Source organism: Hyaena hyaena, unplaced genomic scaffold, assembly GCF_003009895.1.
Source record: "Hyaena hyaena isolate Hyena2069 unplaced genomic scaffold, ASM300989v1 scaffold_266, whole genome shotgun sequence".
In the NCBI taxonomy this organism is placed as follows: domain Eukaryota; kingdom Metazoa; phylum Chordata; class Mammalia; order Carnivora; family Hyaenidae; genus Hyaena; species Hyaena hyaena.
The window spans coordinates 763,830-780,361 of record NW_024080900.1 but is presented as its reverse complement, the minus strand read 5'-3'; the positions used below and the strand labels follow the sequence as shown (position 1 = coordinate 780,361).

The 16,532-nt window shown below is 45.7% G+C and overlaps 1 protein-coding gene across 1 annotated transcript in view; it reads left to right on the top strand.

The window, feature by feature from the left end:
* Nucleotides 1-16,532, top strand: part of SV2B (synaptic vesicle glycoprotein 2B) — an 83,920-nt gene that overhangs the window by 23,735 nt on the left and 43,653 nt on the right. The window contains exons 2-5 of the mRNA XM_039245763.1: nt 6,731-6,911; nt 7,248-7,399; nt 13,748-13,881; nt 15,454-15,543. Of these exons, the coding sequence (XP_039101694.1) occupies nt 6,731-6,911; nt 7,248-7,399; nt 13,748-13,881; nt 15,454-15,543 (557 nt within the window). The remainder of the gene's footprint in view (nt 1-6,730; nt 6,912-7,247; nt 7,400-13,747; nt 13,882-15,453; nt 15,544-16,532) is intronic.

Sequence of the window (16,532 nt, the reverse complement as noted above, 5' to 3'; positions counted from 1 at the left end):
CCCCCCCCGCCACTCTGCAAGTAGCAATCATGGTTTTTAATTTCCTTAAAAAGCTCAGTGTATGGTGGGGGCAGATTTTCTTACTATGCCACTGAGCTTGTTGAGTGGAATTGAAGGGTGATGAGCTCTCTAGCTTTCTAGCTCGTCCTTTATCTGCTGCGTCCTAAAGTAATTCTTGATAACTCCATTGCATTTCAGTTTTCCAAATTTATTGCTTTAATTTCCTCTGCTAAAGACAGATTTTAAATGGGTTTAATAGAACAGCCATTTTGGAGGCATCGTTAATTTTATATTTCTCTTCTCTGCGGATCGGCCCTCCTTCCCTCCCTTTCTTCCCCGTCACAGCCTCCCAAAAAGTGCAGGAGAGGGGGCGCCTGGGTGGCTTAGTCGGTTAAGCATCCGACTTTCGCTTAGGTCATGATCTCGCGGTTCGTGGGTTCGAGCCCCGCGTCGGGCTCTGTGCTGACTGCCAGCTCAGAGCCTGGAGCCTGTTTCAGAGTCTGTCACTCCCTCTCTCTCTGACCCTCCCCTGCTCACGCTGTCTCTCTCTCTCTCTCCTAGAAATAAATAAAAATATTAAAAAAAAAAAAGTGCAGGAGAGGAAAATCTTCTTCCCTCTGCCCTCCCAGGCAGGAGGCCCTGTGAATTAAAGCAACAAAAGACAAATTCACAAGAGAAAAACAGCTTATTAGCACGTGCAATGCACACACATTGAAGTAATTCAAAGGGCTGGTTAGGACTTTGTCTTAGCATCTTCACGAAGGACAATACATTTGTAGAGAAGGGACGGGACAAAAGAAAGCCTTCCAGCCATGGCAAATGGGGCAAACTAATGGAAGATAAGGTTGTTTTCGTAAGGTGTGTTATGTTGATGCCTCTTGGTGCAGTAAGAGTCTGTGGTGATGAAAATCCCAAGCCTGCGTTTAGACAAATGTGAGAGAAGGCAGAGAGCTCTCTTTTGGAGTCTGCTATTTCTCCACAGTCTTCAGCTCAAAATAACCCTTCAACCAAAGCAGCATATTTTGGGGGTGGGGGGGCCCATATTATTCTGAACCCCTACTGCAGCATTTTGAGATGCTCTTCTTATTCTTTCTAGTTCCTCCTTTGCCTTGGACAGAGGGTAGCAAAAGCACCAGGCTCAGAGCCAGGAGACCTGAAGTGCAGAGCTAGCTGGTCCTGGGCCAGCAGGGAACTTCCAGAAGAGACACCGACCTTATCTGGGGCTCAGAGTCCCATCTACTACAGCTGAGGAGCTGGGTTCAATATCTAATTTGCCAATGTGTCTGGATGGTCAGGGCGTAGTCAGGAGACAGAAATCATAGCAGTTATTGGAACAGAGGGAATTTAATATAAAACATTATTAGCTAGGTGAGTGAAATGTGTTTATAAAATATACCAAGATAGTGAGTACGGGGACTGGGGGAATAAAGGAAAGAGACCCGCATGACTGTAACTCAAAAGCTCAGAGGAGGCAACTCATGGAGCTAAAACCCAAATCTCCAGAGAGGGGATGCTGCCTGGCCGGTGTTGGTGTGGGACAGGAGGGAAGGGCAGCATAGAGCTGGTTCTGCTAATTAGATTCAGGAGCTCCCATGAAAAGGCATTGCTGCTTCCTGGGGTGGAATTTACAGGAGCAGAAACCTCAGGTTCCTTCTTCCTGTCCAGCCTTTCAGCCTCTCTCTCTCTCTCTCTCTCTCTCTACTGCCCCCTATTGGCAGAGGCCTAGCAAGGACTGTCTGGCAAAGCACAGGTGTTTGTGGACAAAGTAGGGGCTAGAAGGGTGGCTTCAGGGCTGAGTGACAATAGCTTAATAACTGGCACAGTGTTCATAGCCGAGATTGAACACTGGTCATCTAGAAGCTACTTTTGACCACTGGCCTAAGTATGGTCCATAGACATGACTTGTTTGGCATTCACAATAGTTTACTTAAACATTGTGTCTGGGTTTGTTTAAAAAAATTTTTAATGTTTACTTATTTGAGAGAGAGAGAGAGAGCATTGAGCAGGGGAGGGGCAGAGAGGGAGAGAGAGAATCCCAAGGAGGCTCTATGCTGTCAGCGCAGAACCCAATGTGGGGCTTGAACTCATTAACCAAGAGATCATGACCTGAGCTGAAATCAAGAGTCAGACACTTAACTGACTGAGCCACCCAGGAGCTCCTGTTTGGGTTTATTTTTTAAATCTGAATATGTTCTTCCTGGGAAATCTAGAATTTCATTGTTCATGATTTATTTTGTTAAAAAAAAAAAAAAAAGAATAGGAAGGCAGTTTGGAAACCAGTGTTGAGTTTAAAAATGTGGTGGTAAGGCCCTTAGAGGGTGTGAGAATTTTCTCCCAAATCTTACAACCAGTGAATGAGATTTTGTGGTTCTAAGACTGGGATTCTCATCACTACCCCTCAGGGTGCTCTGTCTTCCCACTACTCAAAGTGTGGTCCGTGGATCAGCAACACCATTTCTTGTCAGAAATGCAGAATTTCAGTCCCCGCCCCAGCCTTACTGAATCATATCTTATTTTTTTTATTTAAAAAATTTTTTAATGTTTATTTTTGAGAGAGAGTGAGGGAGAGAGAGCAAGCAGGGGAGGGACAGAGAGAGGGAGACACAGAATCCGAAGCAGGCCCCAGGCTCTGAGCTGTCAGCACAGAGCCTGATGCGGGGCTCGAACCCACGAACTGTGAGACCATGATCTGAGCTGAAGTCGGAGGCTTAACCAACTGAGCCACCCAGGTGCCCCTAATTTCTTTGCTTATTTATTTATTTTTGAGAGACACAGAGACAGAGCAAGTGGGGGAGGGGCAGAGAGAGAGGGAGAGAGAAAGAATCTGAAGTGGGCTCTGTGCTGCCCGTGCAAAGCCTGATGCGGGGCTTGAACTCATGAAATTGGGAGATCATGACCAGAGCTGAAACCAAGGATCAGACGCTTAACCGACTGAGGCACCCAGGCACCCGTGTATCAGTAGCTGATTTTAACGCCATACTGCTGTACTTTCCATGTGCACAGTGGCATCTGAGATGTGCTGAAGACAGCTTTATTGAACAAAGAGAAACAAACTTTAATTAATGTTACTGTTTTTCTCTGGGGTGGGGCCAGAGTTTGGAGTGTACTGATTGGTTCTCAGCAAGTCTCCTGACAAATACACTGAATTCCCTCCTCTCTTCCTCCCAATTTACAGGCCCCCACACACGACGCAAACAGCTACACGCACACATATAACCACGTGTGCAGACATGCATACATGCATATGCATTCTCTCTTCCTCTCTCTCTCCCACACAGCCGTGAGCCATTTATCATGGCCTTTGTTCTCTCCCCTCCCCTGCACCCCAGCCCTAATCCCTCACCACATTCCCTGACGGGCACTGTGCTCTGCTCACATTGAACTACTTGAACACAGTAGCCCAAACATATTGGGTGCCCTTTTTGCCTCCCCATCTTGTGCGGATGCTGCCTGGCACTGCTTGTGATTCACATGCCCAACGACCAAGATGGAAACCTGACCACGTTCTGTCTGTCCTTCACCAAAAGCTCCATCTCTCTCTTTTAGAAGCCTTCCCACATTGAGTAGGGTGTGTCCAGGCCACCCTCATTCCCTATGTTTGTACAATACCCAGCATACACCTTTAATGGAACATTCTTTTTCGCTAGGAGATAATCATTTAATTTATTGTTTATCTCCTTGAAAGGAAAGATCTTTGCCCCACTAAGCGAGCAGTTCTGAAGATGAGCAAACAAGGAAAGAATAAACGAATACAGAGCTAATAAGTCTGACCCATGCTTATCTATAAAGAGCAGTAAATCGTAGAAAAGCATTGACTCTGAGGTTGGAATTCCCAGATCAAAATCTTGGTACTTTCATGAGTTGTAGGACATTGGGGAACTACTTTAGCTCTCTGTGAATCAGTTTCCTTCTTTATAAAACAGGGACAGTAATGGTATCTACGGGGTTGTTGCAAGCATTAAATGGGGTCAACAATGCCCGTAAAATGCTTTTCATGAAGCCTGGCTAGTGGGAAGTACTCACTCTTGTGTTTGCTACCTCAGTACTACAATGTGATATATTAGGCTCTCATGATCTATTGCCGTATAAGTTGCTGGCTTAAAGCACCCGTAGTATTTACTTTGCAATTTGGGCAAGACTCTCTTCCTCCCTCCCTCCCTCCCTCCCTTCCTTCCTTCCAACACCTGCTCTTTATTCCAAACATTTATTGACCAGGTATTATGAGAGGGACACAGGCATTTGTTGGCTGAATGAGATATTGGAAATTCTTGACAAGGAGTTGGGCTGAGGCCAACATAGTTTGGAAGTTGAACAGACCTAACTTGAAAAAAGATGTTCCCTCTCTGCTCTGGTCTGGAAGTCTAAATTACCAAGTGCAAGGGCTTGTGTAAAACCCCACTCTGAGTTGAGCTGGTGGCGATATCCCAGCAGTTTGTTAGGAAGGGGTGGGAAGCGAAGGGCATCTCAGGTGTGGGGCTCTTGACCATGGCCATTATGTTAGGTGGGTAACTTAAGTCAGAGGAAGTAGAACCCAGTTCTTTCCTGGGGAATACCTGGTTGGGCATGGACGGAGTTTGGGTCTTTTCTAATTGGTTAAGGTATTGGATGCTAATTGGGAATTAGCATGGGGACCAGGATCTCAGGACCAGGCACAAAGACAGTCATGCAGATTGGAACCACCAGGTGAAGGTAACAGCTGACCCTGACTTACACTTGTGTAGTGAGGATGGGTCATAGCCACAGAAGATGGTTTTAAGATACCCTCAGCAGTGAGGAAGGCAGTTCTTCTGGACATAGCTCACAATGGCTAAGAACTAAGCAAGATTAAATCTGCAGCGAACCAGATGCTAGAGATCCTTGATTGCTCAGGGCTGGGTAGCAGATAAACTCACAGTCTAGCAGAGCACACCGACCAACATATTATTTCTGTACAGCAGGCCATATACTGTGAGTTGGGTTTGCAAGTCTTGACTCATTATCTGAAACACAAGTGTGGGTGACTTAATTAATATTAGTGGAAAATTGCTCACTGCATTTTCTGTGCATTGGCCTGGGAACTAGTGAAATAAGGAGGAGGGGGTATCCTCATTCTATTTCTTCCCTGTGGGTCCTCTGAGTGTACAGAGAGATGGCGGATCCAGGAGGACAGGCTCAGCAATTTCCGCTAGACATCCCTATGGTTGATTTCCTTCAGTTCTTTGCCCAAATGTCCCATCTCGGTGAAGACTTCCTGATCTTATTTAAAATTCCCACCCTGGCTCTCCTGGTTCCCTTCCTTCCCATTATTTTTCTCTATGATTCATATCAGCTACCCACTAACTGTATATTTTACTCATTTATTTATTATTTCTTTCCCCAACTGGAATGTAAGCTCCATGAAGGCAGGGATCTTCAGGTGTGTGTACCCCACTGTACACCCAGTAACTAAAAGAATGTTTACCTAACCACAGACATTGAATAGATATTGTAGACTCATAGGCATATTTCATGAACTAACAGCATATCCAGAAATGTAAAAGGAAATAGCATCTTCCATGGCTTTGACCTATGTAAATGCTGAGAGTTACAATACAGGTGAGTGAAAAAAAATCTCAGTGAACACCATTGACAACACCAAAGCTATTATTTCTTTTTATCTCATGGAATAAAATGATAAAAGAAAGAACTCTGTCATGGGGAAGATAAAACAGAGCGTAGTTAAATCTCTCCTTTCGGGGACCAGCCTCTAAGTTAATCAGCTAATTGAAGGTCTTTGCTTTCTGTCGGCCCTTCCTGGCACACATCTACATAAATAAAACATCTGCAGGTCCAGAAGCTTCCTTTCTACGAAAGACAATTTGTGTTCACCATTTGGTTTCCAATCAAGGCCGGGCGAAAGGATACTTACGTAAACTGTATTCCATATTTCTCTTTGTGAAGGATGGTCTGCAAAGTTTCCTTCACAATTGTGATAAATGACGTCTGGACTTAGCACGACAGTTGATAATTAGTAAGCACTCAACATTTAGTAGGAAGACGTTATCCACGTGCTTCTTGGGATGGGCCATGGCTGTGAGGATGCTGGCTTTCATTGCAATACCATAAACATGCCAACAACAATGTATTTATAGGATATCTGAAATTAACCGATCATATTAGAAGGCAAGTAGAATGTGCATGTGTTAAAGAAAGGATGCTCATTACTAGTTTCTGCATTCCCCTAAGAAATCTGAACATTGGTTGTAGCTCTTTTAGGGGAAATAATAAAATAGCCAATTATTGGTAATTGCCATTTTTTATTTGCATCCTTCCTTCCCATGTTCCTTATACCCTTTTGGCCACAATTTTCCCTTGAAATTCTCTCTTTATACATAGCCCTGCAGGTAAGGATTTTTATCACACAGTCTTTTTTTTTCCTTAAAAATAAGATGACAGCACTACCTTCTGCGGATTATGCTTCTAAAAGAGTCATCTTCAAGAAAGGTACATCAGACCCCGCTATGGTTGATCTATTTTAGTATGTGCACATATGTGACAACCTGTGAGGCTATTTTTTCAAATAGCATCCCTAAGAATTTGAATTTGTACCGCACTTCTAATTTGCCCGAACATCTGTTATAGTCCATCTTTTATGTCTGTGACTTTCTAGAACACATAAAAAGGGGCATCGGATTCTCTAGAACATTGCATGGTTTCTAATGTCTTATCTTTTCTCTCCACCCTCTCACATCTCTTTCCCTCTACCTTGCAGGGCTGATAGTCTACCTAGGAATGATGGCGGGGGCCTTCGTCCTGGGGGGCCTTGCCGATAAGCTGGGGAGGAAGAGAGTCCTCAGCATGTCTCTGGCCCTCAACGCCTCCTTCGCCTCCCTCTCCTCCTTCATGCAGGGATATGGAGCCTTCCTCTTCTGCCGACTCCTCTCGGGCATAGGGTATGAAAACGCAAGGCTTCGCTGGACCCTCATAGACCGGTGTTCCATCCATCCAGGCACTCTAGCTCCGAGTGGTACTTCTGGAAAACCTTGCACTGGGTTGTATGTTTTACTTCTAAGATAGTACATTACAGTTGACCCTTAGGAAGGGGTTAGGTTGTAAAGTCAGTGTATAAGGTCAAAATTACCTGATACTGGCCTTGCCTTGGCCAGTCTTCCAAATTTGCTGGGCTACTTTACCACACAACTTAAGGGTGAGGTATAAGGTGACTAGGGTTTCTGCTGAGTCCATTTTTAGTGTATGACTTGATTCTTTTTGGCATTTTCTTTCTGCAGGATTGGGGGTGCTCTGCCCATTGTTTTTGCCTATTTTTCTGAATTCTTGTCCCGGGAGAAGCGGGGAGAACACCTCAGTTGGCTGGGCATCTTCTGGATGACGGGCGGCATTTATGCATCTGCCATGGCCTGGAGCATCATTCCACACTATGGTGAGCGCACTGCCTTCAAACAGCCCAGGGAGCCTTGTTACTATGGTACCCGCATCCAATATTTCCCGTCCTCAACCTCATTCCCCATGCTCACACACAGTTCCTGTGTTTGACCTTGATTTTTCCGTAGAACTTCTAACACTGGAAGACATATCACTAATTTCAGTACACATGGCCTTCTGGAAAGAATACAATCTGTCCTTTCTGCCTCCCTCCCTCTCTCCTTCCCTTTCTTCTTTTCTTCCTTCTATTTGAAAGAATTTCAACCTGTATGTCCCCAGCCCTCCTCCCCCCAGCTTCGGTAACCCCATTTTACAGATGACATAACAAAGGCAAGAGAAGTTGGGGACTTGGCCAACTTGATGCTTGAATCCTGATGCTCCCATGCAGTGCTCTTGTATACTCTCCATTCTAGTGGCTGCTGTCACTCTTGTTTGGCTGCAGAAGTGAGGCAGCCCTTACAGACAAGGTCTTGGATTCAGCCGGGACAATTTTATTAGCCTGGATAATTGCAAAAACCGGATTCTCTGGACAGAGACCTGGCAGTGTTTCCCTTCACAATTGGTTCTGTTAAGAATAAAGTAGGGAGAAAGCAGCAGTTTTGAATTTGATTATGTCTTTGAAGCATCCTGGGCAATAAATACCATCAGCATCCTTCAAAATTGTTTTCGGTAACCACCTGCTGATGGGTGTAGGCTTTGCCATCGTTTAGATGCCTGCAGACCTAGAGGGGTAGCAGAGACCTGCGCGAAGCTAACCAACACTTCTCCAGCCACTCACCTCCTTGGAGTTCTTGTTTGAAATCTCATCCTCTTTGCATGTTCTGAGGTGACGGAGGCTCCATGTATATCGTTTTAAAAAGTTCTGGTGTAGATACTGCCTGCTCTATTAGTTAAGGTGATATTAGATTCATTACTCTGGTAATCTGATAAATCGTGATATCTCAGTGGTTTAACATGATAGAAGTTTCTCCTGCTTGTAAAGTAGGGCTGATATTTCTGATGTGCAGGTGGCTCTGTTCCATCAGCAATATGGTGGCCCAGACTCTTTACAGGGTGTGATTCTACCATCCACAACACATGGCTTGAAGTCTGGTTGGGGAAAGAATTGTACGTGGGTGGTTTTGAAGGGCAGGCTGGGGAGGCGAACAGTCCTCTCTGCTTGCATCCTATTGACCCCAAATCTGTAACATGATCACTCCTACTGCAAAAGACACTTGGCAATGTACCTCGCTGTGTGCCCAGCAAGTGGAGGAAATGGGTTTGTGAACACGGCATGTTTGCCATATATCGTCTTTGAGAACCCACTGAATTTTTATATAAGAAACAGAAAAGAAATAGAAACAGGAATAGTGAAATGAAGAGCTTAACGGTTCCAGAGAATTCTATCACCAACAACAGTTCTCCATTGTTTTAGAGACAAAAATGGTATTACTCCTAATATCGTTTCTGCACTCTGCCTTTCACACAAACACATAGTTTAATGACCCATGTACTATTATTCTGTTGGTTATATGGGGGAGAGGAATTGCTTCCTCTCCCCTGCAAACCTTGCTATAGTATCATTTACGCTGTTCACTCATCCAAATGTGTGAGTGCTAAGAAATTATTTCCACATTTAAATTAAGTAAGCAATTTTTTTTTTGCGGGGGGGGGCATCGTGGGGACAAGTAAAATCTGAATAAAAGCTGAGTCAAAATAGTGGTTCCCTGTGATTGGGGACAAGTGACTTCATCGTGTCCAGCCGTGGTTCCTTCACCTAGAAAGTGGAGAGGGAAGAAAGCAAAAAGAGCAGACCACAGAGATCCGTGCCTCTCATTCAGTAATAACTAGGATGCAAAGGGCAATGCTGAAATATGTAATAACTAGAATCCAAAGGGCAATGTTGAGAATATATTTAAAATAATTCTCGTCATCAAGTTCGCTTCCGTCCCAGCAGCGTCAAGAAGTTCAGCCTCCTATGTGCAGACTGCTTGTTTCACAAGGGAAGTCCCCCCAGCTCCCCCACCCCCCCACCCTGCACACTTGACCAGGGAGCCTCTGTTCAGCTTAGGTCACTTGCCTACCTCAGCCAATCAGGACACCCCAGAGATGCTGGGCCCTGATTGGTTTCCAGATACTTCCTTCCTTCCTCTGTGGCATGGCGGGTGGGGTCAGTGCCCCCCAGACCAGGTGTCTGCCTTACGATGGAGCCCACAATCATGGGGTGTTGTGAGAGGGGCTCCCCACAATGGTTGCTGCACGGTGCATCACTTTTTCACTTTGCTTTGCACATACAAGCACACTCCGATGTCTGGGGGTCTGGTTGCTAAGGAGGCAATACAAGGATTCAAGTTGGGGGCGTGTTGACCAAGACTGAACGGGACATCCATGGCGGAGGGGCCACGTGGCTGCTGGCTCGCCTCTGCTGGCTGACATCAGGCTTCTGGTGAAATATTTTACCCCAAACCGACAGGATGTTTTTCCTGTTTGCAGCCTTGTATGAAATCTGGGACTTTTAGGGGCACCTGGGTGGCTCAGTCGGTTAAGCGCCCGACTTCGGCTCAGGTCATGATCTCACGGTTGGTGGGTTCGAGCCCCGCGTTGGGCTCTGTGCTGTTATCTAGCTCAGAGCCTAGAGCTTGTTTCAGATTCTGTGTCTCCCTCTCTCTCTAACCCTCCCGTGCTCATGCTGTCTCTCTCTCTCAGAAATAAATAAAAACATTTAAAAAAAAAAAAGAAATCTGGGACTTTTAGAGTCCCTTTTAAACATACAGACCTCTGGGATGATTAGGCTTCATTGAAACAAGCATTAGCTGGGATGGGGAGCCCACCCTACGGACATGGGAGACGAGGGTGACTGTATCACAGGAGTGATTATTTACTTTAAGCCTCATTTTGCCAGGACCAGATGTCCTGTCCACAGTGAACCAGACATTCGGTGATATTTCTCAATGTGCCTAAGACATTAATCCTCTCACACCCCTCCCCTGAGCAGGGACACACGCCAGGGAAACTAAAGAAAGGAGACTGATGTTTGCGCTCTTGGTTGTGCGACCCACTTAATTGCTTTTGCAGGAATGAAGTGATGGGAGGTCTTGGCACCAGGAATTCGGGTGACTGAGTCATTGAGAAAGAAAATTACAAAACTCAGAATGTTTTCCTGGGAATGCACGGGCACAGCCCGGGAAAAAAAATGAATATATTACGGAAGATTAATTCTTATTGTAGTCAGCAGCACCAGCTGTTTATGAAATCCTGACGGAGAAAAGGAGGGCAAGCTAAAAGATCAGTGAACAGAACAATCCCTGTCTCCAAATTAATAGGTTGTTCTATATATTTGGAAGCGGTTCACTATTTAATTTTATTTAATTTAAGGTCCCAAAGATTGGCCTAATGAACGTGATAAATACAGATTACTAAAATCCCCATAAAAACCCCAGAGGCACAAGGGAATAAGGGATTTGCGATAATTTACACGCATTATCGTAAAGAAAAAAGTTTGTCTTGGGCAGAATACTTTAGAAACACACCTACTTCTGCTTGCCTTCCCTCATCATCCACCTGAGCTTGACTGCTGTGTTCTTTTGATCAACTTGACCTCTAATTACTCAAGAGTAGCTTTTGGACATGAGCTGTGAGTGTGTAAATATGACTATGGTTTTATCTTCCCCTTTCTAGTGTTGCTCTCAGGAGAAAGGAAAGGCTTTTTAATTAAAATTAAGGCAAACAAACCCCCGGGACATCCTGCTGTGCAAAACAGAGATTTGGTTCTGGTCGAGAAAGTTGGATGAAGTGTGTATTGTGTGGCCAAATGTGTCACAGTCATTTCAGCCCCTCTGCCACCCACCCCACCTGGGATCCCTCTGGCTAGTCCTTTCATTACTCTGAGTAGGAAGTATTAGCAGAAGCAGCAGTGCAAATAGAACGAGTTGAAGCACAATGGGTTAAGAGTCAAGTGCAAGTAGACCAAGTTGAAACACAATGGGAATAATAGAGCTTTCAAGACATTCACTGCCCACCACTGGAGTTGGTCATATGGTAGATTTTGAAGCATAAACATACCTCATTTTATTGCACTGCATTTTATTGCACTTTGCAGATAGTAAATGGAATAGAGATTTTATGTCCCGGTAATGATTACCCTCTGAACTTGAGAAATCAGTACATTCATTTATACAGTTTTGTCTTTAAAAATATGCTGTTGGAATGTTTTCAAAGCTACTTTGAGTGGCATGAGAAAACCAATCTCTTTTATAAACTTGGATTTTTAAAAACTTTTTTTTAATGTTTATTTATTTTTGAGAGAGAGAGCATGAGTGGGGGGAGAGAGAGACAGAGAAAGAGAAAGAGAGAGAGAGAGAATCCAAAGCAGGCTCCAGACTCCAAGGTATCAGCACAGAACCCATCACGGGGCCCAAACCCATGAGCAGCAAGATTGTGACCTGAGCCAAAGTCAGATGCTTAACCAACTGAGCCACCCACGTGTCCCTAACCTTGGATTTTTTTTTTAAAAAAAGCAATTTTTTTGCTGGTCTTCGCTGATATTCATCTATTTTAGTCAATAACTTCGGCAGTAAATATCATGCAGCTATTTCCAAACAAATCAAATCTAATCTCAAAGCAGATGAATTATTATTGGTTGTCAGGAGCTTTTGCACCCAGTAAACCTGTGTTGATATTGTTACCTGCATTCTGCAGCTGTGAAAACCCACCAACACAGTAATGATGTGAGAAAGCCAGGATTTGTACTCTGCTGTGTCACTGCAAACATCTAGGCTGTTTCCACTGTGCTACCATTCCTTAAAAGAGGGACTTTTGCGACCCATGGACAGTTTTGAAATAATGTTTTGTAGATCCCAAAGGAATTCCTAAAAATGAATTTTAGAGTGCTTTCAATAATCAATGCTGAGGGGCACCTGGGTGGCTCAGTCAGTTAAGCGTCCAACTTTGGCTCAGGTCATGGTCTCGCGGTTCGTGGGTTCGAGCCCCGCATCGGGTTCTGTGCTGGCAGCTCGGAGCCTGGAGCCTGTTTCGGATTCTGTTTCCCTCTCTCTCTACCCCTACTCTGGTCATGCTCTGTCTCTCTCTGTCTCAAAAATAAACTATAAAAAAGAAAAAAAAACAATGTGGAGAAGGAGCTAGTCTCTCCATTTCAGTGATGATAGAATTCATTTGAATTTAGAAGCCCCATCTCTTTAAAATTAAAAAAATTTTAATGTAGGCATACCTTGGAAATATTATGGGTTCAGTTTCAGACTACTTCAGTAAAGCAAATATCACAGTAAAGCGAGTCAAGTCAATTACTTGGTTTCTCAGTGCATACAGCAGTTATGTTTAGAACGAACGATACTCTATTATGTGTACAGTAGCATTACATCTAAAAAATGTACACGCCTTAATGAAAGAAATACTTTACGGCTGAAAAACTATTCACCGTTTTCTGAGCTTTTGGCAAGTAGTCATCACGGATCACAGATTACCAAAACAAATGTGATAATAATGGAAAAGTTTGAAGTATTTCGGGAATTACCAAAACGTGACACAGAGACACAAAGTGAGCAGGTGCTGATGGAAAAATAGTGCCAACAGACTTGCTCATCATGGGGTCGCCACGAACCTTCAGTTTGCAAAAACCGCAGTATCTGCGAAGCGTGACACAATGGGTGTGCTTTTATTATGACTGATGGTGTTTTTCAGAGTGTGGTCCTGAAACCCTTTGCATTAGAAACAGCTGCAGCTGGTATTGCCCTTTGACCTGGGTAAGAGGGACCCCAGGGCCACATAAGGCCCTGGTCTGGCTTTCCTTTAGCCATACCCCTTCCTATAAGGCAAGGGGTCCCTGAAGAGTAATCACCCCCCTCCCAGATCATGCTCTGAGTGCTCAGAACCCAGAAATCCCCACTAAACTCATGGAATCATGACAAGGACACTCATTTTTATTGCCGCAGAGTGTGATGTGTTCACATGGGTCAACACGGGGCCCCTCACTCTGTGGGAGGGGCTAGGAGAAGGAAAGGAAAGGGGCCCTGCAAGAGTAGGTCACCGCACCTTATTGTCAAGGCCAGGGAAGAGAACATCTGTTATTTAACAGTTTGTTAACTTAAATTTTTTTTGGAAGTTCATTTATTTTTGAGAGAGAGAGAGAAATGATCAGGGGAGGGGCAGAGAGACAGAGAGAGAGAGCGAGCATTCCAAGCATTGTCGAGATGCACATTCTCAGAGCCTATTCCAGACTCCTGCTTCAGAAGCTCTGGGGACAGGCGGGTGCGGGGTGGGGGAAATGCATTTTAACCTGCGCCCTGGGCGACGCTCTCGTGCCCTAAGTTGAGAGCCAGCTTAGGGTGATGCTGCTATTGTTTCTTCGCAGGCTGGGGCTTCAGCATGGGCACCAATTACCACTTCCACAGCTGGCGAGTGTTCGTCATCATCTGCGCTCTGCCCTGCACCGTGTCCATGGTGGCCCTGCGGTTCATGCCTGAGAGCCCACGATTCCTGCTGGAGGTGAGTCAGCCCCCCACCCCCCAGTGTCCCCACCCTATGTGACAGCCCTTCAGCCCCGCCTCCCTTCCTGCTTGCAGGTTGCAACCCACCCCCGTGTCGGCCGACCTGGCCCATCGTTAGGTCTGGCTTCCTGGCAGTCCGTGGCCCTGGATGATGACCGTCAGAGGCAGAGGGGCTCAGGAGCTCCCTGAGTGCCGAGGGGCACACGGCTCCCCCGGCTGGGTGGCAGTGGAGGGGCTTCCCCGGGCTGCCTCCAGCACCCACCCTCTCCAGAGGCTCTTCAAACTGGTGGGATGCTTTTTCAAGTTGCTGCAGTGAGATCAGTGGCAATACTTGTGTGGTTCCCAAGTCTGTCAGGACTCTTGACCATCTGGGACCCCTCCCCACCGGAGAGCTGCTGCTGGGGTTTTGTGAGAAGAATCCTTTAGGCTGGGGTGGGGGGCCCTCGAGCCTGCGGTGGTCAGACAGGGCAGGGCTGGCAGAGGAGCAGCCTCCTCCATCCCCAATTCTGAGGCTACCTATGTGTCTCCTTCTAGATCTTTCTACAGAGTGATCACCTTGTCAAATTCTTTTGTGCCATTGATCAGGGGCAGGCACAACAGGGAGTTTTTGTTTCTGTCTGTTTTTAACCAGGGATATCTCAACCTGTACCCTCTGTTGTGTGTTAGTTTCCTTGGGCCGCTGACACAAAGCACTTTGTTACAAACTGAGTTGCTTAAAGTAACAGAAATGGTTTCACAGTTCTGGAGGCTGGAAGCTCAACATCAAGGTATCAGCCGAGCCTCCTTCAGTCTGAAGTCTACCGGGGAGTCCTTCCTTGCGTCTTCTAGCTTCCGGTGCTTTGCTGGAAGTCACGTGGCTCACGGCTGCCTCCCTCACTTCCTGCACGTGTCTTCCCAGGCGATCTCCCACCTGGTGTACTCACACGGCTGACTTCTTGTAAAGACTGCAGTTGAACTAGATCAAGGGCCCGCGCTGCTCCAGTCAGAACTCATCTTAATTACATCTACAGCAAGCCTAGTTCCAAATAGGGTCATATTCCAAGGTCCTGGGGTGGGGGGAGCACAATTCAATCATAACCTGTTGCTGCTTTGCTCTCCCTTGTCAGAGAGGAATGTGGTTCCCACCCAGCAGTCCATTCAATTTTTTAAAAATGAAGATAGCACCAGCAGTGGGGGGGCAGAGAGAGAGGGAGACAGAGGATTCGAAGCGGGCTCCACACTGTCAGCAGTGAGCCTCACGTGGGGCTCCAACCGTGAGATCACGCCTTGACCTGAAGTCAGATGCACAACCGACTGAGCCACCCAGACGCCCCATTCAACTTGACAATGACGTTACAACAGTGTTGTACTGTGTGATGGGAATAGTGTCTGATGGGGCAATGCCTCACATTTACACCTGGAAGGCGCTACCTCGTTATCCTTCCGAGATGGGCTGGGGGCAGAGCCTGGTCTTGGTCACAAGCCCCAGATGGCAGCGAATCCGTGTCTAATCGCCTCACACTCGGATGTGTCGGGCTTCCACTCTTACTCAGCAAGGGAGTTCTTATTCCTCTTTCCTTTCTTTAACCAGATGGGTAAGCACGACGAAGCCTGGATGATTCTCAAGCAAGTCCATGACACGAACATGAGGGCGAAGGGGGCCCCCGAGAAGGTGTTCACGGTAAGTGTGTGGCATCTTTGCCAACAGGTTGGGGGGGTTCCCCGTTTTACTATTTTGTCTTGCTAAAAATTAATTTTATTCTGTTATTATATCAATTGGACAAAGAAAGTGTATAATAAAACCCCTGACCTTCCTATTAGTGTGTCATAATTATTTGTTCATTTTGATGGGTATCCTTCTTGTTACTGCTGTTTGTTACAAAATAAAAAACAGTGAAAGAGAAAAACTAGCTGTATTTGTACAGGAATTAGCATATGTACATATATTTACATCTATATATTTTTAAAGAGTACTCATAAGTATTCTGTCTGTTGTCTCAGAATTATTCTTTTTAAAAAATGTTTATTTTTGAGTGTGAGGGAGAGAGAGAGAGAGAGAGAGAGAGAGAGAGAGAATGAGCAGGGAGAGAGAGAGGGAGACACAGAATCTGAAGGAGGCTCCAGGCTCTGAGCTGTCAGCACAGAGCCTGGCCTGGCACGGGGCTTGAACTCATGAACCACGAGATCATGACCTGAGCTGAAGTCAGACGCTTAAGCCACCCAGGCGCCCCACAGAATTTTCCTTTCCATACACATTAATCTTGGGAACATGAACACACTTTCTCTAGACGTGTCCCTGAACACTAGAAACTTATCTACCCTGTTTTGTTACCTTGTTCCTCTTAACGTTGTTTCTCACACCCGTGGTTCCTTCCCCTTCCAGTTCTCGGTGGGTTTTCTAAGGGGAGACTCCTGGAAATAAAATGACTGGCTCAAAAAGCACTAGGATTTTTATAGCTCTTGAGTTATGTTGCCAAATGACACTTCAGTAGGGCTGTGACAATCTAAGTGCCGTGAGCAACAGGAGAGTCATTTCTCTTAGCCTGAATTTTGTTTCTTGCTAGTTTAAAAAGTGAATTACTAGTGAGTGGCAGTTCCAGGATGATGCCGTGTGAGTTACCACGATCTGGGCGCCCCCAGCCAAGCTCTGTGGCCAGTGAGGAGCGGCCC